General features: G+C 35.1%; 1 protein-coding gene across 1 annotated transcript in view; it reads left to right on the forward strand.

The window, feature by feature from the left end:
- AGO3 (argonaute RISC catalytic component 3) overlaps positions 1-22,672 on the forward strand; it is a 101,385-nt gene that overhangs the window by 72,246 nt on the left and 6,467 nt on the right. The window contains exons 7-17 of the mRNA XM_090269103.1: positions 384-471; positions 591-738; positions 1,116-1,235; positions 4,702-4,824; positions 5,100-5,233; positions 9,318-9,502; positions 15,628-15,787; positions 17,113-17,203; positions 19,419-19,613; positions 20,158-20,292; positions 22,199-22,300. Of these exons, the coding sequence (XP_090125229.1) occupies positions 384-471; positions 591-738; positions 1,116-1,235; positions 4,702-4,824; positions 5,100-5,233; positions 9,318-9,502; positions 15,628-15,787; positions 17,113-17,203; positions 19,419-19,613; positions 20,158-20,292; positions 22,199-22,300 (1,481 nt within the window). The remainder of the gene's footprint in view (positions 1-383; positions 472-590; positions 739-1,115; positions 1,236-4,701; positions 4,825-5,099; positions 5,234-9,317; positions 9,503-15,627; positions 15,788-17,112; positions 17,204-19,418; positions 19,614-20,157; positions 20,293-22,198; positions 22,301-22,672) is intronic.

Genomic DNA, 22,672 nt, shown 5'->3' on the forward strand with positions numbered 1-22,672 from the left:
GAAGATTATAGAATATCCTGAAAATTATTGCAGCTTTCATTATTCCTTCTCTTTCCCAGCATAAATACTGGAATTTATTATAAACAGGGTTTTTTATTAATGGAGAACTTTATCCCTTCATCTACAAGCTTTGCAAATTTTATAGTACGATTTTTTTAATGTGTAGTGTTTGACATGATAGAGAAAATGTTTGTAGTTAGGTCTATTGTGATTGTAACCATTATTTGCAATGTTATATATAAAATCCTTTGTTAATATCACATTGCCTATATCACAGGTTTTTCGTTTAGAATTTGAGTTTTTATAGTAGTGAATAGGCTTTATAGATATAAATACCTTACATGTGACAGTTCTGTAACCTCTCTTTTTCTTGTTGGGAACAGGTCTGAAGGTTGAAGTGACTCATTGTGGAACAATGAGACGGAAATACCGTGTTTGTAATGTAACAAGAAGGCCTGCCAGTCATCAAACGTAAGAAAAACTGGTGTTTGTCAGCAGAGATGAAGTGAGGCAGCTTGCTCTAGTCAGTGGATTGGGAGTTTTGCTGGCGAATAGTGAGATGAGTTATTAATGTGTACTTTTTTTTTCAGCTTCCCTTTACAGTTAGAAAATGGCCAAACTGTGGAGAGAACAGTAGCACAGTATTTCAGAGAAAAGTATACTCTTCAGCTGAAGTACCCACACCTTCCCTGTCTGCAAGTGGGGCAGGAACAGAAACATACATATCTGCCACTAGAAGTAATGTGTTTGGGCTTCTTATTAACATTCTCTTATTCATCTTTGTGTTATGCTCTTTTATGGCCTATAAATTTATATTCACATTTATTTTGGAGATTTTTTTTTAAGTTTTATTTCTAAGTTTTTGGTAATAAAATAACACGGAAAAAATTTATCCACAATCCTACCACTCTAAATGTAACCACTCTTAGCATTTTGGTACACTTCTTTTCAGCCTTTATTCAAGTGTACATCTTACCTATTATCATACTGTAAAGCAGTATTTATTATTGACTCTTTTTTTGTTCAGTGAAGTAGATTTTAAATTTTATTTCCATGTGTAATTAGTACTGAGTTTTAAAAAAGATATCTACATCAATTTTTTTTTTTATTTATAGGTCTGTAATATTGTGGCAGGGCAACGATGTATCAAGAAGCTAACGGACAATCAGACTTCCACTATGATCAAAGCAACAGCAAGATCTGCACCAGATAGACAAGATGAAATTAGCAGATTGGTTAGTACTTAACCCTAGACATGGGAATTAGAAATATATTAGGGTGGCCCTGACTTGTGTGGCTCAGTTGGTTGGGCATCACCCCACAAAGCGAAAAGTCACCAACTAGTTCTGTCTGGTCAAGACACATGCCTAGGTTGTGGGTTTAGTCCCCTGGTCAGGGCGTGTACAAGAGGCAACCGATCAATGTTTCTCTCTCACATCAGTGTTTCTCTCCCTCTCTTTCTCCCTCCTCTCCCCTCTCTCTAAAATAAATAAATAAAGTAACACACACACACACACACACACACACAGTACTTATCAGCTTCAGAATTCGTCAAACCTGGTACTCATCACATTTTGACGAGAAAAAATGTTTCGGCACTGGGCGCTCAAGTGTTGCAGTTGCTAGAACTTGTATGAGTCACAACACCACCCTGAAAGAGAAAATGCTTCATCAGTACTTGCTTGCTCACGCACCACTCATCAAAAGGAATTAATGACAAGTACCAAAGTGCCACTGTGTGCGTGGGGCTCAGAAGTGGGGGTGAGCTACTGAAGAACCATATCCTTATCAACTTATAACTTATTACCATTTCATAAACTATCAGAATTAAAAGGAATCATAGAAGTAAGTAATGTAGTGGTTTTCTGGGAGTAAACATTAGTGGGTTCTATGAGAAAGGTTAGATCCTTCTAATTTAATCCCAAACTTTAATTAGATACAGAACAGATTCTCTCAGAAATAATGTTTCAGTTTGGTGAACTGAAACTTTATTGCCTCCCACCTAAAAGAATAAGGAAAAAGGAAGAAAAGTAAAGATACCATGACTAGTGATAGTGAAAATTTTAACACTCAGCATAGAAATGCTTCGCCCCTAATCTCAGGCTGGCAGCTACAAGATAAATATAAAACTGCTCTAACCATGTAGGGGAGCCATTTTCACCTGGGGTGCCGTGGCTTGCACACTGGTGTGCCCCAAGAATTTTTAAAACATGCAATACCTGACTAGTCAAGGGCACTGACCTCTTTTCTCTTAGACTGTCAAAAAAAAAAATGACAACAGGCAATACAACAATAATTGTCCAGTGTGAATGAGTCGAAAGTATACCTATTTTTTTGTCACAGCATTTTTTAGTGTGCCCCAGAATTTTAGTAATTAGTTTATGTGTGCAATTAAGATGAAAAAGGTTGAAAATCACTGGTACAGAGTTTCTAAGCTCTCTCATTGTTCTAAATGGGGAGAAGGAGGAGTTATCAACACCACTTTATAAAACTCACATGATAAGACAAAATGAAAAGTAAAAGGCACCTTGATTTTATGTTCTTTAATATCATTTAAATTGCCCAAGTGAAGAGAAAAAAGTCTGGAAATATGAATATTACCTAAAACAATTTAAAAACACTTTCAGAAGAAATCTTAAAGATTGTTGAAAAAGGGTTACAGGGCTCTTTCATTTTGTAAGCCAATTACAGAAGAAAGACCTTTTTTTTCCTTATAGTTTTTTTTTTTTTTTAAGATTTTAAAAAATTTAATTTTAGAGAGAGGGGAAGGGAGGGAGAAAGAGAGGAAGAGAAATATCAATGTGTGGTTGCCTCTCGCATGCCCGCAACTGGGGACCTGGCCTGCAACGCAGGCATGTGTCTTGACTGGGAATCGAACTGGCGACCCTTTGGTTTGAATGCTGGAGCTCAATCCACTGAGCCACACCAGCCAGGGCTTTCCTTATAGTTTTATAAGGAGTGAATAAAAGTTGTTACATGATATTTAATTAGGAATATATAGGGTGGTTCTTATGGATTTTTCTCTGATCTACTCTGATAAGATTTTTAAAACTTTAAAGAGACTAGAACCTCTCACTATTTCTAAAATCTCTTCACTACTTCCAACATATTTATGACAGCTTTTCTGTTCATGGAGACAATGTTGTACAGTGGTTAAAAAGTGCTGGCTTTGGAATCTTTAACAGCTCTGTGTTCAAACTCTATAGATTCTCACTATTAGTATTACTGTATTATAAGTATAGTATCTGGAAGGCTAGTACAGTGATTGAGAGTAGGAAATCTAGAATCAGAACATACATGGTTTCAGATTCTATGTCACTTGCTTAAACTATATGGTTTTAGGCCAGTCATTTCATTTTACTAAGCTTTAGTTTCAGCCTGTGTAAAGTAAAGATTATAAAGGACCTACTTTTGTAGACACGCGACTAGTGTGGAAATTAATTAAACATCACGCAACAAGTCTTGGTAAATAGAAGTTGTTATTCTATGTAAAATTACTACAGAAACTACTAAAACACACTAGTATCACTACTAAAACACAAGAAATGAATGGAGTTTAAGCATGAGGAAAAGATACACCAGTGACTGGCTTATGAACAAAATAAGGAACAAAATAGAAACAGAGGCATTAGATACATGTAACAGACTGACAGCTGTCAGAGGGAAAGGGAGAGGGGGACTGGAAGAAAGAAGGTAAAGGGATTAGCTAGAGACCATATATGCATGACCCATGGGCCTGAGGGAGAGGGGAGCGGGAGCTGGGTAGAAGTGGGAAAAGGGGGAAAGTAGGAGCACTGTAAGAGCATAAAGAGTAAAAAAATAAAGAAGAAAAGATGCATCAGTGCCTAATTTAGAAAACAACTTTTCTGCTTATTGTGGGGAAATTCTTCTTATATACTTAGATCATAATTTTTGTAATGGATTGTTACCGAAAGACTTGAACGTTGCTTTTTCTTAGTGACCTTATTTGCCCTCTACTCTGAGACCAAATAAATGCGTTTTGAAAAATTATTTCTATATAGCATACTGTAAACATGAATTAAGCTTCAAGAGCCAAGTCTACATTGAATTATAATAAATTCTTTATATGTATGAATATATTATGTAAAAATTGTAATCTTTATTTCATACTGGCTTTCTTACCTGTCTCAAGTGTATCCCATTAAGTAAATTTTGCAACATGGAACTTTTTATCTGAAAATACTGCAGTGAATTTTATATAAATTGTAAATCAAGTGATTGTGGGGGGGAGCCATAGTAATTAGGGAAAAAATAATTATCAATAGTTGCTATTAAACTATATAATTTTAATAGTATATATCTGGGTCTTCTAATTAGAGGTTCATAACCTTATTTAGGCTAGGTATTTCTCTGGTAATCTCTAGACCACCTTCCCAAAAATATATTAGTTTTAATCATATAAAATTACCATCTTCATGAGCTGTAAATACTTGAAATTTCTATTATTCAACCTAATACATTTAATTTTCCTCTTAAGTTACCATGAGGTTCACAGAATTCCTGCAATCTGATAATAATCTGTTGTCCAGCTTAAGATTCTCTTCTCTGTAGTTTAGGACACTGTTAACTAGACCTATTATAAAACAGTATTGACACAGTGAAGGAAAAAAATAGAGTTCTAATAAGTAAAGCAGGATATTTGGGGGAATTTTGAAGTAACCACTAACTTTCTGTTGTTAGGTAAGAAGTGCAAATTATGAAACAGATCCATTTGTTCAGGAGTTTCAATTTAAAGTTCGAGATGAAATGGCTCATGTAACCGGACGCGTACTTCCAGCTCCTATGCTCCAGTATGGAGGACGGGTAAAATCTCTTGATATTTTAAAATTATAAACATACAGTTTCTGTGTATGGAGAGAAAGGCATTCCTGGCTAAGTCTGAAATTTAGAAAATGTTTTATTGTCCCAATAATATTTTTTTGTTTCAAGATGTCTTTGCTTGAGTTTAGTAGAATGTTTATTTTCTATGATAAAAATATAACTAATATTGATTTAGAATAAGCTATATATCTGCTTATTGAAATAAATTGTGTTGTTTGTTCTTTTTTGCCATATTTCTCTTTCTTCTTTTTCTGCAGAATCGGACAGTAGCAACGCCAAGCCATGGAGTATGGGACATGCGAGGGAAACAGTTCCACACAGGCGTTGAAATCAAAATGTGGGCTATTGCATGTTTTGCCACACAGAGGCAGTGCAGAGAAGAAATACTGAAGTAAGTCTTGTCATTAGTTTGGCTTTGGAACCTTTTTGTGTTTAAATTTCGTATTTTAGTTTTAAATTATTGAGCTGTTGCCTCAGTATGAAGTATGCTTAAACACTGAACCTTTAAAAATGCTTCCTCTCAATATTTTGGTGAAGATTCCTAAATTTGTTAATCATAGTAAAGTCACTGATTCATTCTTCTAGGCATCTGTGGTGTAGCAGGAGCATCATTGACTTCTGGTAGCAAAAAAAAAAAATTGCCACTCCCTAGCTTTTTTACCATGGATAATTTTTTAATCTCATTATGCTTCAGTTTTTCACCTTTTTAGAGTAAAGATAACAGTACCTATCTGCTGGGTGAAGATCAAATGAGATTCTTGTTTTTCATTTGAGTTCCTTGAAAGAGTGATTTAACTCATTTATACTTCCTTACTTTCCAAGATTTGGCCTCCATCTCCACCGTTTTCCTTCTTCCCCATATTTTTTTCCCTCAACAATCTTCTGTTTAAATGTAAAACAAACAGCCATGGCTGGTGTGGCTCAGTGGATTGAGTGCTGGCCTATGAACCAAAGGGTCATAGGTTTGATTCCCAGTCAGGGCACAGGCCTGGGTTGCGGCCCAGGTCCGCAATAGGGGGCGTGTGAGAGGCAACCACACATGGATGTTTTTCTCCCTCCCTTCCCCTCTCTAAAAATAAATAAATCTTTTTAAAAAACAAATAAATTTAAAACCAAAAAAAAAATCTTCAGTTTTCAGATACCTTATTTTTCTCAGGCTTCCAAATCTTAGTGCTCTGCTGAAACTGGTTTCTGGAAGATCTCCAGTATCTTGTCAATTCTAATGGTCTTAGCCATTATTTTTCTCAAAATTTGTGCAGTATTAGGTGCAGTTGACTATCTTCTTGATATTCTCTCCATTCTTACCTTTCTGGTTCCTTTTTATCATGTTGGCTTCTTTTCTTCTCTATCTCCTCTCCTTTGGGACTCTTAAAAGATGTTGGGCCTTTGGCCATCTCAGGGGCTTCTGCTGTCACTCTTGTTTGAGGAGACGTGCTATTGTGAAAGAGTGCCAGTTCCTCTTGTGACTACGCACGCCCACTCCAAAACTTTTAGGCTTCTCTTTGACAAAGGATAACATTAAAAATCAATATGACATTTAAAATAGTTTACCAGTCTCATAAGTCATTTCTTCATTTTCACATATTTTAGACAGAAAACTGAAGCACTATATTCCCTATATCTCCCTGGCATTTTTTTTCCATTTCCACACATGCTTTTCTTTATTATATCTGCTCATCTAAATACTACTCAATCTTCTGTGATTTGTGATGCTGGAAGTAATCTTGCTTAACTCTAAACATACTAATTTATTAATATCCTCTCTATTTGCACTTGTCACTTTCTGTGTAAAATAGAATTGTATTATAATTATTTGTGTAAATTTCTTATCTCCCCTCTAGAATCTAATTTTATTTAAAAAATGATTATAGTCTAATTTAAATCTCTACTAATAGATCCTATAAAATATGCCCATAATGAATAGTTAAGTGATTTAGAGACTAATTTATACAAGTCATCTCAGAAAGTACCTTGTTTTCTTACGTGAGAAATAAAAGTATTTTTCTATTTAATTCTGTTTACTCCTTTTTATTAGCTCCAAATTTCTAAATGTATGCTTTAAGATTCACTTACTATTTTTTTTCTCTAAAGTTTTTATCCTCCTGCTTTCAAGTGAAATGTCATAAGGACAGTTTAACTACAATACTACCATTTCTGACTTGACCTCTAGAGACCAAAGAAAAATTCTCCAATTATTTTTCAAGCTTAGAGTTATTCTTTTCATTTTACATTTATTATTCATGGCTTGATAGAAGTCTCGTGTTTGTGTGATGTTTGTTCTTATTTATTTGTTACTCTTAGAAAACCACATTTTTGACTGGACTCAGACTTAGAGATAGAAGCTCACAGAGAGGACAGCCTGTGTCTCTTGGCAATCTGTTCCAGGCGTTTTTCTTTGGCCACCTTCATCCTCTTAGCCAGAAGTTTAGCATATTCTGCAACCTCTTCCTTATTTTTCTAAGTATGTTGTTTCTTCAGAGCAATGTGTCAGCGTTTGTGTTACAGGACACGTGGAGTAATGAAATGCTGAATCTTGAGTGCTTTGGCCCTAGGTTTCTTGCCTTCTTTGTTTAGGGGCTTTCTCACAATGTAATGGCGGTCATCATCTTCTTTAGAGAGGTTAAAAAGTTTGCGGATTCTGCTAGCTCTTTTCGGCCCCGGGCAACAAAGCACAGTAGTATCAGTGAGACCAGGAATATCTTTCTCCCATTGTTTTACAATGGCCAAGCTGAGAACGCTGAGATTGGCATAGGCAATGCAACCCCAAACAGATTTGTGCTTTCACTCTCTGGTCCACCTGGGTCTGTAACAGGAGTGACCCTTGGTCAGCAGCAAGCAGACTCAGCCATGGGCCAAGAACCCCTGTTTCATGGAGAAATCTTGTTTGTCGTTCCCACCACTGATTAGAACCACATAACCCTTTCATTCTTCACCCAGAACATCAGCAACAACCTCTTGCCATACACTTCTCATAAAAGGTTCAAAGTTTGCGTTCATCGTCCACTTCAATGAGTTTCTGGCAGCTTGTGGCTGGGAAAGAGATGCTCAGCTTCATCCTGAAGCAGCCAACCGTCTCTGAGGTGCCATGAAGAGTTTGATAGCAGTCTCATAATCATTGGGTGTATGCCTCTTGTTCAGGCTGACTGAAAATATTCACCTTTATACTTCTTGAATTAAACACAAATAAGAAAAAGGAGAAGGGAATTTGTACACACTTTATCTCTGTCCTAAGGGAATTAGAGTGTTTTTTATCAAAGATAACTCAGATCCTTGACTTTTAGGACCTTATTTTTGTTTTTGTTTCGTTTTTCAATGGATTAATTTCTTTTTTTTTATTGTATTTTTTTCCATTATCATTTATCCCCACTATACCCTCTTCCACCTCCACCCATCCCCTCCCCTCAGGACCTTATTTGTTTTAAAAACAAGTAAAATTATTGTTAAACCTTGACATTGCTCAATTATTAGTCTTTTTTTTTTTTCAGTATGGATAAAAGTACATTTATTTATTTTTCTAAAGATTTTATTTGTTTCTAGAGGGAGGGGAAAGGAGAAAGAGAGGTTGAGGGAGAGAAACATCCATGTGTGGTTGCCTCTCATGCACCCCCAACTGTGGGGACCTGGTGGTGCAACTGTGGCATGTGCCCTGACTGGGAATCGAACCAGCGACGCTTGGTTTGCAGGCCAACACTCAATCCACTGAGCCACAGCAGCCAGGGCTAAAAGTACATTTAAAATGCTGTCTGCCTAATTTGTTTTTAAATGTTGGTTTCATTTTTTTTTTTTTTTTTTTTTTGTAATCTTTTCTGAGGGCACAATCTTTCCTGATACCTTAGTTTGAGAAAAGTCATACTGTGGAAGGAAATTCTGGAGTAGGTCAGAGTTCTGATTCTACCATTTTACCTTGGCCAAATAATGTCTCTGAAACTGTTGCCTGATCTATAAAACGGAAATAATACCCGACCTACCACTTTCCTATGATTCTTGTCAGGATCAAATTAGAAAATGTACAATAGCTTAAATTTATCAAGTGCTTACCATGTCTTGGGCACTGTGCTCAGCACTTTGCATGTATTACTACATTTAATCTGCACACCATCTCTGTCCTGAAAGTAATCATTTTACAGATGAGAGAAACTAGAAAAAAATGCCTAAAATTTCATAGCTAGTAGGTAACTGGAACTAGAACCTCTCATGCAACCTTTGGATCCAAGCTCTTAACCAGCACTGTCTATTACTAATGCCCTTTGTAAACTACCAAAATGCTACATAACTGGGTAGTAGTGTTAGTGTTAATTTGCAAAATAGATTACTGACCCACATTGTCCTTAATATCAGTGGCTTGGTGACCCTTTCATCTAAGGAGCACATTAATCTTTGCTTTATTCTCCCTTCCCTTCCCAAACTTGCTATTACTACTTTATAGATGTCGATGACTGGACAAAAATTTTATTTTTAGTGATTTCTCTTTCTAGGGGTTTCACAGACCAGCTGCGTAAGATTTCTAAAGATGCAGGGATGCCCATCCAGGGCCAGCCTTGCTTCTGCAAGTATGCGCAGGGGGCAGACAGCGTGGAGCCCATGTTCCGGCATCTCAAGAACACCTACTCAGGGCTGCAGCTCATTATCGTCATCCTGCCAGGGAAGACGCCAGTGTATGGTAAGGATATCTTAAGATTGCATTTCTCCTCAAGTATATGATATCCCAAATTTTTCAAAAATTAAAACATTTTATAGTTTATAGTATTTAAAACCATGTATTGTTACTCTAAAAGGACAAATCATTAGGGCAAAAGAATTTCAGCCCCGGCTGGTTGTGGTTCAGTGGATTGAGTGCTGGCCTGCGAACCGAAAGGTCACCGGTTCGATTCAGGGTCAGGGCACATGCCTGGGTTGCGGGCCAGGTCCTCAGGGGTGTGTGACAGGCAGCCAATCAGTGTATCGCTCACACATCAATGTTTCTCTCCCTCTCTTCCCCTTTCTCTAAAAATAAATAAATAAATAAAATCCTGTTTTAAAAAAAAGAATTTCATGCCCTGGCTGGCATGGCTCAGTGGATTGAGTGCTGGCCTGCAAACCAAAGGGTCACTGGTTCAATTCCCAGTCAGGGCATATGCTCAGGTTGCGGACCAGGTCCCCAGTTGGGGGCGTGTGAGAGGCAACCACACGTTGATGTTTTTCTCCCTATCTTTCTCCCTCCCTTCCCCTCTCTCTAAAAATAAATAAAATATTTAAAAATAATAAAAATAATAAAAGGATTTCAGTAATTAAAGTAGGCATTATATCTGTGAGCAAAGACAGTTTTATTTCTTTCTTCCCAGCCTGTGTACTTTTATATTCTTTTCCTTGCATTAGCTAGGACTTCCAGTATGATGTTGAATAGGCGTAGTGAGAGGAGACATTCTTGCATTGTTCCTGATCTTAGGTGGAAAGCATCTAGTTTCTCAGTGTAAGCATGATTTTAGCTATAAGTTTTCTGTAGTTGTTTTTTTCAAGTTGATAAAGATCACCTCAATTCTAGTTTGCTGAGTTTTTGTCATAAATGTATGATGGAGTTTGCCACATCCTTTTTCTGTATCTATTGATATGATGCTATGATTTTTCATTTTAGTCTCTTAATGGAATTGATTACTTTTAATTGATTTTCAAATGTTGAGCCCAGCCTTACATACCTGGGATAAATCCCACTTCATTGTGGTATAAAATTTTAATGTAATTTTGGATTTAATTTGCTAATATTTTGTTGAGGATTTTTGTATCTATGTTCATGAGAGATATTGATCTATAGTCGTTCTTTCTTGCAAAGTTTTTATCTGGTTTTGGTATTAGGGTAATGTTGGCCTCAGAATAAGTTAAAAAATATTTCCTCTGCTTCTATTTTCTAGATGCAATTGTAGAGAAGTGGTATCATTTCTTCTTTAAATGTTTCATAGAATTCACCAGAGAAACCATCTGGACCAGGTACCTTCTCTTTTGGAAGGTTATTAATTTTTTAAAAGATTTTTTAAATTTATTTTTAGAGAGGGGGAAAGGGAGGGAGAAAGACAGGGAAAAAAAACATCAATGTTGTGGGCCAGGTCCTCAGTTGGGGGCATGTGAGAAGCAATCACACATTGATGTTTATCTCCCTTTTTTTTCTCCCTTCCTTCCCCTCTCTCTGGAAATAAATAAAAAAAAATCTTAAAAAGAAACCGACTTAAATGTAAGGACTCAAAGCCCTGGCCAAGTGGCTCAACTGGTTGGAGCATCATCTCGTACACCAAAAGGTTGTGGGCTTGATCTCCAGTCAAGGGTGTGCAAGAGGCAACCAACATTGATTCTTTATGCAGAAAATCCCAAAGAATTGCCAAAAAGCCTCCTGGAACTAATTAAGTGATTATAGCAAGGTTGCTGGATACAAAGTAAATATGCTAAAGTCAACTGCTTTCCTAAATACCAAAAATAAACTGGAATTTAAAATTAAAAACACAGTACCATTTACATTAGCACGATAAGATATCTTTTGGTTTGCAGGCTGGCACTCAATCCACTGAGCCACACTAGCCAGAGCTTAAGTTGGTTTCTTGAAGACAATATGCAGTTGGTTCTTAATTTTATCTTCCCCTTTTTCTGCTTTTTCTGTTTTAATTGAGCATTTTTTAATTATTTCATTTTCTCTCCTCTCTTAGCATATCAGTTATGCTTGTTTTATTTTATTTATTTTTATTGCTTTGAGAGAGAGATCATTTGTTGCTCCACCTATTTATGCATTCATTGGTTGATTCTTGTATGGGCCATGACCAGGGACTGAACTTGCAACCTTGATGTATCAGGACAACATTCCAACCAGCTGAGCCAGCTGTCCAGGGCCAATTAGTTGCTTGAAAAAAAAAATTTAATGATTGTCCTGGAGTTTGCAGTATACACTTACAACTAATCTAAGTCCTCTTTCAAATAATTCTATACCGCTTCACAAATAATTCTATACCTTATAACAAAGTATTCCTGGTTTCTCCCTCCTGTCCATTAAAACATTGCTGTTATTTATTTCATCTGTCCATAAACTATAATCACCCAATACATTGTTAGTATTATTATTTCAAATAGTTACTTACTCAATTAAGAATAAGAAGTAAGAGTTTATTTTAATTTTACTTCTTCCTCTCTGACCTAAATAATTTTCCTTCCCTCTGAAAAACTCATTTTATCATTTCCTGTAAGGCAAATCTGCTGTCAATAAATTCCCTTAGTTTTTATTTGTCTGAGAAAGTATTTCTCCTTCATTTTAAAAAAAGTCATGTAATTGTTTAATGTGTACTTATAAATCAAATTACCACTCATATAGTTTCAAGTGTTAAAGCTTCCTGGAATTCTTATTTTAAAAAACAGCCCCTTTATAGCCTTTATCCCACTTGTTTTTTTCATAGAAAAATTCATCATTTGTCACTTCTTTCTTACTTAATTTTTTGTTTACTGAGTGCTGCTACGTACTGAGTGCTGCTACCTGTATTTCAACTGCTTCTGTGCGTAGTCTTGCCCTCTTTTGCCTGAGCCCTAGGATCACTGCTTTTGTCTCATGTTAGTGGAGGTGATGGCTTCTTCCTTAAATCAGTCATTTGGTGTCAGGCTTTGATCGTGCTTTTCATTCTTTCTGATGTGCTATTTTCATGAGAGTATTCCTGGGTTAACTTTTTTAATCAAGTCTTTGCATGCTTGTGTGGGAAAATATACATAACATAAAATTTACCATTTAACCGTTTATAACTGCACAATTCAGTGGCTTTAAGTATATTTACATTGTTGTGAATCACCACTTATTCATTATCCATTTCCATCACTACTATTCATTTCCAGAACTCTTTTATAATCCTAAACAAAAACTCTGTACCCATTAAACAATAACTTCCCATTCCCCCTCCCATCAACTCCTGGTAGCCTCTGTCTCTACTTTCTGTCTCCATGAATTTACCTATTCTAGGTAACTCATATAATACAGTCATACAACATTTATCCTTTTGTTTCTAGCTTATTTCATTTAGCATAACGTCATCAAGGTTTATCCATGTTGTAACATGTGTCAGAAGTTTCTTCTCTGTGTGGCAAAATATATATAACATAAAATTTAACATTTTAACAAGTGTCCAGCTTAGCAGCATTATTAAGTATATTCACATTCCTGTACAACCATCAGCACCATATACCTCCAGAATTTTTCATCATTTCTAACTGAAACTCTGTATCTATTAAACAGTAACTTCCCATTCCTCTCTTATCTTAGATAACTACCATTCTTTCCATCTCTCTGAATTTGACTTTCCTAGTTTCCTCTTATAAATGAATCATACAATATTTGTGACTGGTTTATTTCATTTAGCATAATGTCATCAAGGTTTATCCATATTGTAGTATGTGTAATAATTTGTTTTCTTTTTAAAGCTGTACAATATTACATCGCATGTGTATACCACATTTTGTTTATGTATTCATCCATCAATGGACACTTGGATTACTTCCACCTTTGGGCTATTGTGAATAATAACTGCTTAGAACATGGATATGCAGCTATTTGTTCCAGTCCTTTTACGTCTTTTGGGTGTAGTCCCAGGATTGAAATTTCTGGATCATATGGTAACTCTGTGTTTAATGTTTTTAGCAATTCCCATACTGGTTTTCACAGCAGCTGTATCGTTTTGCATTCCTGCCAGCAATGCACAAAGGTTCTAATATCTCCACATCCTCGCCAACACTTATTTTCCTTTTTTTTTTTATAAGTCATCCTAATGGGCGTGAAGCAGAATCTCATTGGTTTTCATTTGCATTTCCCTAATGATTAGCGATGTGGAGCATCTTTTCATGTGCTTGTTGGCCATTTGTATACCTTCTTCAGAGAAATGCCTATTCAAGTTGTTTGGCCACTTTTTAATTGAATTACTTGTTTTGTTCTTGTTGAGTTATGGGAGTTACTGTTTGTTTCTACCAGTTACTGGCTTCATCAGCTTCTGCTTGTAATAAGCTGGTCTTGGCTGTGATTCTCTGTATTCAGCTGTTTGGGGGTGGCAGTTTTTTCTGTGACCTCAGTTCTCTGACAGATCTAAGAAAAGTCATTGATTTTCAGTTTGTGTAGCTTCTTCCTTGTGAGGACAGGAGTGATAACTTGCAAGCCTTTCTACGTATTGGAGCTATAATCAGCGTCAAGGGTGGTCTTTTTAAAATATAAATCTGATTTTATCTCCCTTCCTATCACCCCCACTTTAATCATTTTTCATTATGCAATTGATCAAATTAATATTTGTGTATCTTCCAAGGATTTGCATGTTCAACTTCTTCAAGATTAATCTCACCTTATGTTCTTTTTTCCCCACAAAAATTCTTTGTTCATCCTCTTCCTTCTACCTGTATTGCTTCTCATAACCACTTTCCGCCCTTCACCAAGCAGATGCATACTCTTGTGAATTTAGCTGAAGTATCCCTTCCTTGGGAAAATCTTTGCCTGACCTCCTTGACAAGATCTAACTGTTACTTTTATTGTCTTACAGTGCTTTCTACCTCTCTTCTATGTTGCTTTCACAGTTGTAATGTTAAATTTGAGTTGTTATTTAATTAATTCCTATTTCTCTTGACTCCACTATAAGCTTTGCAAAGACAGCAGCAGTGTCTCTGTTGACTCACTATTGCATATCCAGAACCTTGCATAGTACTACCATATATTAGGTGAACATTAACTGTTTCTTAAATGAATGAATAAATCTTAAAGGGGGACAATTTGTCAGTATCTATAAAAATGTTAAATATATACATATACTTTTGACTCCTCAATTCTACTTGTAGAAATTTATTCTGAAGCTATAGTTATACAACCAAACAATAGTAAATATACAAGGGTATTATTCATAGCATCACTTTAAATAATGAGAACTGGAACAAGCTAAAAAGATATCAGTGTATGACTGGTTAGATACCTTATGGTATTTAAAAACAGGATAACTATAAGAACATACTATATTATTAAGTGAAAATGACACAAGTTGCAAAAATAGAATGTATAGTATGTTCTCAATTTTTATTTTAAAATGTCTTCTATGTGTTTTATATCTAGAATATATATACCACTGAACTCTTCATGGTTGTTGTAATGGCAGAGAAGGAGAAATAAACAAGGGCCTTTTATTCTTTCCACTGTAATACTTCTGTATTTTTAAATTAAAGGTTGGCGAATAGGATTATAACTGCATTATAATCATATAAATGAGAAAATTACTGGAAGAGATTATAATAAAAGGCTAACAAGGTATTAGGTATGAATTTTTTTATGCCTTTTTAGTTATTATGGTTATAGTTTATTTTTAAGATTTTATTTTTTAGAAAGAGGAGAAGGGAGGGAGAAAGAGGGAGAGAAACATTGATGTGTGAAGCATAGATTGGTCACCTCTCGCATGTCCCCAACTGAGGACCTTTCCCTTAACTCAGGCATGTACCCTGATAAGGAATTGAACTGGCGACCTTTTGGTTCATAGGCAGGCACTCAGTCCACTGAGGCACACCTGTCAGGGCTATAGTTTTTCTATGCTGGTAAAAATAAACTCTCTTATACAAAAAAGAAAACAATTGGAAAAGTTATCAGTAAATACTTAAGCTGATCTTCAAAGCAGTATATATTAACTTTTAACAGCACTGTTTTAGTATTGGTGTAATTTTTTAGTGCCCTGAAATACAGTGATGTATTTCAAAGTGATGTATTACAGTAGCTTAATTTTCAGTACAGTTTCACCTTTTTTCTAACTAGAGATATCTGCATTTGTTCCATAGCGGAGGTGAAACGTGTAGGAGATACACTTTTGGGTATGGCTACACAGTGTGTTCAAGTCAAGAATGTAATAAAAACGTCCCCTCAAACTCTGTCAAACCTGTGCCTAAAGATAAATGTTAAACTTGGAGGGATCAATAATATTCTTGTACCTCATCAAAGGTAAGTTAAGTTATTTACTTAATAAAATATTCATTATTTTTAAAATATTTTAATTTCCCTATATTGCCTTATCTAAGATCTGTTTGAGAAACCACATAGATGATTCCTGCCATAGGAGATAAGTAGAAATTTTGGCAAAAAATTAGGAGTTTGGACTGGCAAGATTAAGAGATTTTTTTTTTTTTTAATCCCCGTCCACCTCCATTTTCATTTAGTGTGCAAAATAACTCTTATCAGCTAGAAAGTACTGAGAGCTTTATTTATTTCTTAATGGAGAGCCCAGCTTGAATTTTTTCATTATTTGATAGTCATCTTCAACCTAATGTCATGTGGCTATTTACCTAGAAAGTGAGGAAAGCGTGGAGGGCCTAGGTAGGTGGAGAATACATGTCAATTCAGTAGATCAGTTAAGTAAACCATATCCTTGCTGCACTTAGTGGGACAGCAGATGTTACTGTTGGATCGCCGTCACATCTAAGAGCTCTTAGGAAGTATAAGACATAATGAGCTAGAAACAGGAGCTGGGGCAGAGGCTGTTATTTGGAGAATTGAACAGCATGTTTTCTTCTAATAAATGAAGCAACTAGGGCTTTAAAAAGTTAAATATCTTGACCATTATCCACGCAAATAAGTATTTGACATAAAAGCTCTTTTTTTCCTGTTTGTCCATGCTGCCTCTACTTCCTATCCCTATTAAATATGAGATTCATAAATAGAATGAATATAGAATTTTATCAGCAATCCCAAGAACTAAGAAATAATCATTTAAATCTTAAAAGATATAGTTTCAGAAATAAAATGAATTACTTTAGGACAGTAACTATATGTTACTCAAATTTATACTTCTGGCCGTGGGAGGGGGAGTAGTAATCCCTTCCAGTATATAGTTTAATGATTCTTTTTCTCCTTAAGAGATTAAATAAGTTTAAAATGCAAGTAGATTAAATAAATATTAATACAATATTAATGCAAATATTAATACAAATATTACTGGTGAATTAATATGAGGAAGTTTAGCATTTTATGCCTATTATGAAGAACACTGGCAGCAGTTGCCCTTTGCAACCACCATCACCACTGCTTAAGGCAGAAAACTGCTCTGAATAAGACATTGGATAGACCCACTGTGACGGTTTTACTTCTCTGACTAGGAGCTATTGATGAATTAAGAAAATAAAGCTGGCAGTATTTCAGACCTATAAAGCTCTCTGTATCATAGAACCTCCTCTGTTCTGTGTCTCCAGCTTGCAGTTGTGTTACAGTAGTATGAAACATAAATGGATAATGAAAAATTGATTAACTAACTTTTTAAAAATGTGTTTAAGACCTTCTGTGTTCCAGCAACCAGTAATATTTTTGGGAGCAGATGTCACTCATCCACCAGCTGGTGATGGGAAGAAGCCTTCTATTGCTGCCGTGAGTGTCATTAGGCAGATTTATCTTATCTAAAATTTAGAAGATCAACATTTTGGTTTCAGCTTTTGAATTTTAATGATGTTTTCTTTGAAAACAACTTTTATAAATATAGACAGAGAGAGTCAACTTTCATACGTTCTTTAGTTTTTTGAAAAGAATGATTCTGCTCTGTTTTGGGGGCTACAGGTTCCATATATAGCTATTAAATCAAGTTTGTTAATTCTGTTACTCAAATCTTCTGTTTCCAACTTTAATTTGTTTATTTGACCTCTCCACGACTGTATATTTTCAGTTACTTTTTGTAATTCACAGTTTATGTATTTATTTCAGTGGTGTCTTTGATACAGAAAGATGCATTACATATAAGATTGGTGGATTGAATTTTTTCAGTGTAAAATATCTTCCACCTTTGTTCATTTTAATACTTTGCACCTAAATTGTTTGTTTTAATACTGCCAGTCCTACTTTTAACATCTGTCTGCTGTAACTTTGCCCACTTCTATGCCTGTAACCATTCTGTGTCAGTTCTTTTAAGTGTATTTTTTATAAGCTACAGAAAGCCAGATAATATTTTTACCCAACTTGAAAATTGCTTCATTTTAACAACTGCCGACAATATCAAATGTCAACATATTTTAGGAATACTTAGTAAAGTTTAAAAATTAAGCTGTAAGATTTTTGTATATTTTTATTATCCATTATAATAATCTTTACATACATTTTAAGTTTTAACAAGCTGATAAACCTTACTTATCTTTGAAAACAATAGTAACATTAAAGTTTTTACATATTCAAAAGCTATTTTCATTAGTAAAGAAAATTGACTTTTATCTTTTAATAAATTATGTTGCTTTGTATTCTTATAGGTATGCATGAACAGTTTAATTTAAAGTGTTCTAGAGATGGTAGTGATCCATCTGATAGTCATAAAAATGTTCTTATAAAAGATAAGATGATTTTAAAAAGAAAAAAAATTCAAAAGAACTTACTTTGGATTTACTATTCTGAGGTTATTTTCAAAGAAAGTTTAAGCACATTGAACATCTGGGTAGGCACTCTCCTTTTATACTAAACCTGATTCTACCAAATATCCACTTTTATGATTATCAGAGATCTTGGAAATAGATTTTATTAACTGATTCTTTTTGCTATATGGCTTCTTTTCCCAAGAACTTAAAGACTAGTATGAGAAACAAATATAAGTAATAAATGCCACATAGTATAATAGATATTACCTTGATTGTGATATAAATTAAAATTTAGATTGCCAAAACCTGGTGTGTTCGAAGAATGTTGAGAAATGCAAGAAATTGAAATGGAGTATAGCAGCCTGTGAGGTTAATAAGCTTTTGTGAAGCTTTCTGTGCCATCAGAAGGAGTATAGATTTATTTTTTAGTAGTGAGATACTTTGCAGGGGGAAGATAATCAGAGTCCTTTTTTTTTTTTTTTCCATATAGAACATGAAGAAAAACTAGATACAAGCTCATGTACATAAATAAGTAGGCAAGTTCTAGCTCATTTTTGTAAAAACTCTTTGATTATTTTCTAATCTAAGACAAAAGAAAAATGTAAGGATTTTCCATAATTTGGTTTCAAATTAGTAAGACTTATCTAACAGGAAGTTAGCTTCCCTAAGGACCAGATAAAAAAAAACACAAATCTTCACAATAAAACATGACTGTGGATTCAGGCCTTCTGATCTAGGACACTGCAGTAAGAGAGGTAAAACTATTTAAAATTTTATGAAACATAGAAGTTGTAAGGTGATGCCAAAGTCTTCAATATGGCTTCTGGTGTGGTTTGCTAAAGTGTTAAAGATATAAAAAGAAATCAAGGGTTTGAATGGGTCCTCTTTTTTACTTACCTCCTTTCTCTTACTCTCTTTATGCATATCTTTTTGTCTCTTTTTGCCCCTTACTGATCATTGGGTCAACTAGCAACATCCAAAAATTAGAATCTAATTGTTAAATGTAAAGTGCAGTCTTCATACAGGAAAGTAATTTCTTACCTTGTACTGGGCCTTTTATTTTGTTCTTCACTGGGAATGATCTATTTTTTAATACTCTCCAGATGAACAATGGTAAATAGTAAGGTTATAATAAAATGCAAACTTCAATGAAATCCATGTACTTTTAATTTTCTTATTGCAGTATTTTCATATTCATGTGGTTTTGATTATCTTAATCTCTCTTTTTCTTTACTTTTCCAACTTAGGTTGTAGGGAGTATGGATGCCCACCCAAGCAGATACTGTGCTACAGTGAGAGTTCAGAGACCCCGACAGGAGATCATCCAGGACTTGGCCTCCATGGTCCGAGAACTCCTCATTCAGTTTTATAAGTCAACTCGGTTCAAACCTACTCGTATCATCTTTTATCGGGACGGTGTTTCAGAGGGGCAGTTTAGGCAGGTTGGTTGCCTGGGATCTCATCATACTGTGGTTAAATCAGATACTGTGTTTATAATATAGTGTCTAGTTCTGAAGTTAGAAGTCTTAATTAAGTTGAGAGTTCCTAAAGTCAAAATGTATTACTTCCTTAGATTTCCCTTTTAAAATGTTTACTATGGATGTGTAAGCCTTGGTTGGTAATACCATCTTTGATTGCTAAGACCATGCTCTGATAATAGTTAAGATGAAATAGATGAGATTAAGAAATAGTGAGACTGCCCTGACTGATGCGGCTCAGTAGGTCGGGTGTCATACCGCAAACCGAAAGGTCGCCAGTTCAATTCCCAGTCAGAGCACGTGCCTGGGTTGCAGGTCAGGTCCCCTTTGAGGGTATAAGAGAGAAAGCCTATCAATATTTCTCTTCTTCTCTTCCCCATTCCCCTCTCTCTAAAAATAAATGAATAATTTTTAAAAAGGAAATACTGAAACTAAATAATTATATTACTTTGAAGTATGTGTAAGGAACAGCTGACTATGTCAAATCTTTCCATTTCATCTTCTCTAGGTATTATATTATGAACTACTAGCAATTCGAGAAGCCTGCATCAGTTTGGAAAAAGACTATCAACCTGGAATAACCTACATTGTAGTTCAGAAGAGACATCACACTCGATTATTTTGTGCTGATAGGACAGAAAGGGTAATCTTACATCTATTGTAATACTACCGTAAGCCAAGCTATCTAACATAGTTCATAGAGCACTTAAATAAAGGCTCTGTGCCAACAGCAGAGTTTCTACTATATAGTAGCAGATTTCAACAAAGCAGATTATGAGTATAGAAGCATCAAAATAGGTTGATATTTAAATTTTTTAACTTTCTGGAATTTCTAATAACATTCCAAGTGTTCAAAATCTTATTCATGCTTTTTTGTTGTTGTGAAGAAACTCAGTTTTAAATTTTTTCTTTCTATTCATAATTTCCTAAATGTTAAAAGAAAAAAGGTACATTCTCTTTTTTAAATATCTTATAAAAATTAGTTTTTTTAAAAGCTAGGGACTTTTCTAGAGTGAGTAGTGGAAATTCTTGCAAACTAACTTTTAAACAATGCTTTCTTTAAAATTCACAGAATTATTTTCTTTATTTCATAATGTGAATGTGTATTTTTATAATTAGGAAAGGGATGAAGGTATCTGAGGTCTGTCCAGAAAGTATCCAGCCATGTGCTATGAAAAATACAGACACTTATTGAAGAACACACAAGAAACACTGTACATAGGACAGTGACGCCTCAGTCCCCTTCAAAGTAGGCACCTTGGAACTTCACACAGTTCTCCCAGTCACCATCAGCTGCCCTGTCAGATTTTCCTGAATCTCATTGATGGTCTGAAATCTCTTCCCTTTCAAAGGTGATTTTAGTTTTGGGAAAAGCCAGAAGTCACAAGGTGCCAAATCTGGGCTGTAGAGGGGCTGGTTCACCTGGGTGATATGATGTTTTGCCAAAAAAACTGCACTAGACATGAGATGAGATGCATGAGCAGGTGCATTTTTGTGATGAAGCTGCCAATCACCAGTTACCCATAGCTGTGGCCTTCTGAATCCTAATAGTTTCGACAGAGGAATGTTCAAGCTTAACACAAAATTTGATGCAAATTTGTTGCTCTACTCACTCAGTCATTTTGAATGTGATGGCCACATGCTAACTCAGCAGCATCTACTGCCCCCACTGACTAGTACAGTGAAGTCATCATTGTTCACGCACACACATTCCAGTCCAGTCTCCTTGGCTTCCAGGTTACATCGATGTTGCACAAACCGTTCTCATTATATTAACAATGGCTGGACTTTTCCAGACAGACTTCATATGTATTTTTAAAGTGTTTTATTAGGAGCCTTTCATTATTTTGAACCATTTCATTCACATATCTACTCAGAGAAAATCATGGTGTCTGTTTTCTACAAGATATTGAAACTGCTAGTATAAAATAAAAGGAACAGGGCCTTTGCAGTCATTACAAAGTTTGATTCCCAGCTCTGCCCTTTATTGTATGCTAGTGGGCAATTTATTTTATATTCCCTACCCTTTGTTTCCCCAAACAGATGGTAGTAATACCTAACTTGCAAGACTATCAAGATTAGAAATAATGTATGTAAGGTACCTGACAAATAAAAATGGTTAACAAATGGTGACTATTGTTGATGTTTTGTCAACATTCTTTCTCTAAAAATATAATGTTCTGCAAGGAAAATACTAATTTTCATAAATTACATATTCAAAAGTACCTGCTATGCACAAATACCATAAATTAGAGCACTTAAAGTAAGTTGAAATAAAAATTTTTGAAGTCTTCTACCCATACTGGGACCAACTACCAGCTAAGCATATAGTAGAAACCAATAACTCTTTGTGGTTCATCATCTCTCACTTTCAGCAACATTTAAGAATAGTAACCAGGATTAGAATAAGGTCTGTTCTTCCTGCCTTCTTAAATAATATTTCATGCTGAAAGTAGTGAATTGTGGGATCAGCCTATATACTTATACATTTTTAAAAGTGCTTTCAGACACATTTTTTACATTTGTCTTGTTTAACCAAACCAATCCAGGTTGGAAGAAGTGGCAATATCCCAGCAGGAACAACAGTTGATACAGACATTACACACCCATACGAGTTTGATTTTTACCTCTGTAGCCATGCTGGAATACAGGTAAGCCAACACTGGGGGTAAAATGTTTTAATTCAAAAACTTCCATTAATAATTTCAGAAAAAGGAGAAAGAAATTCCCTTCTCTGCACTCCAAATTGTTTCCGCGTGAAATTAGATGAAACTTTCAATAAATAAATTTCTTCCCCTTTCTTCCTTTGAGAGGGGCTTATTTCTCTTTAATTCAGTGCTTCTTAAACTTCCCAGCAGCAGAGAATGAATCTGTACTGTATTCCTAGGATGTCTGGGAGAATGGAGCCCAAAACTGCCATTGGTTAAAATAGAAATTTCAGGAAGCTGTACTATACTGTATGTTTCACATACACTAACCCCAGTTTTACTCTTACAGCTTTAAAGTTATTGTCCCACTCATTT

Source organism: Furipterus horrens, unplaced genomic scaffold (assembly GCF_987537825.1).
Source record: "Furipterus horrens unplaced genomic scaffold, mFurHor1.1.pri manual_scaffold_3, whole genome shotgun sequence".
NCBI classification, from domain to species: domain Eukaryota; kingdom Metazoa; phylum Chordata; class Mammalia; order Chiroptera; family Furipteridae; genus Furipterus; species Furipterus horrens.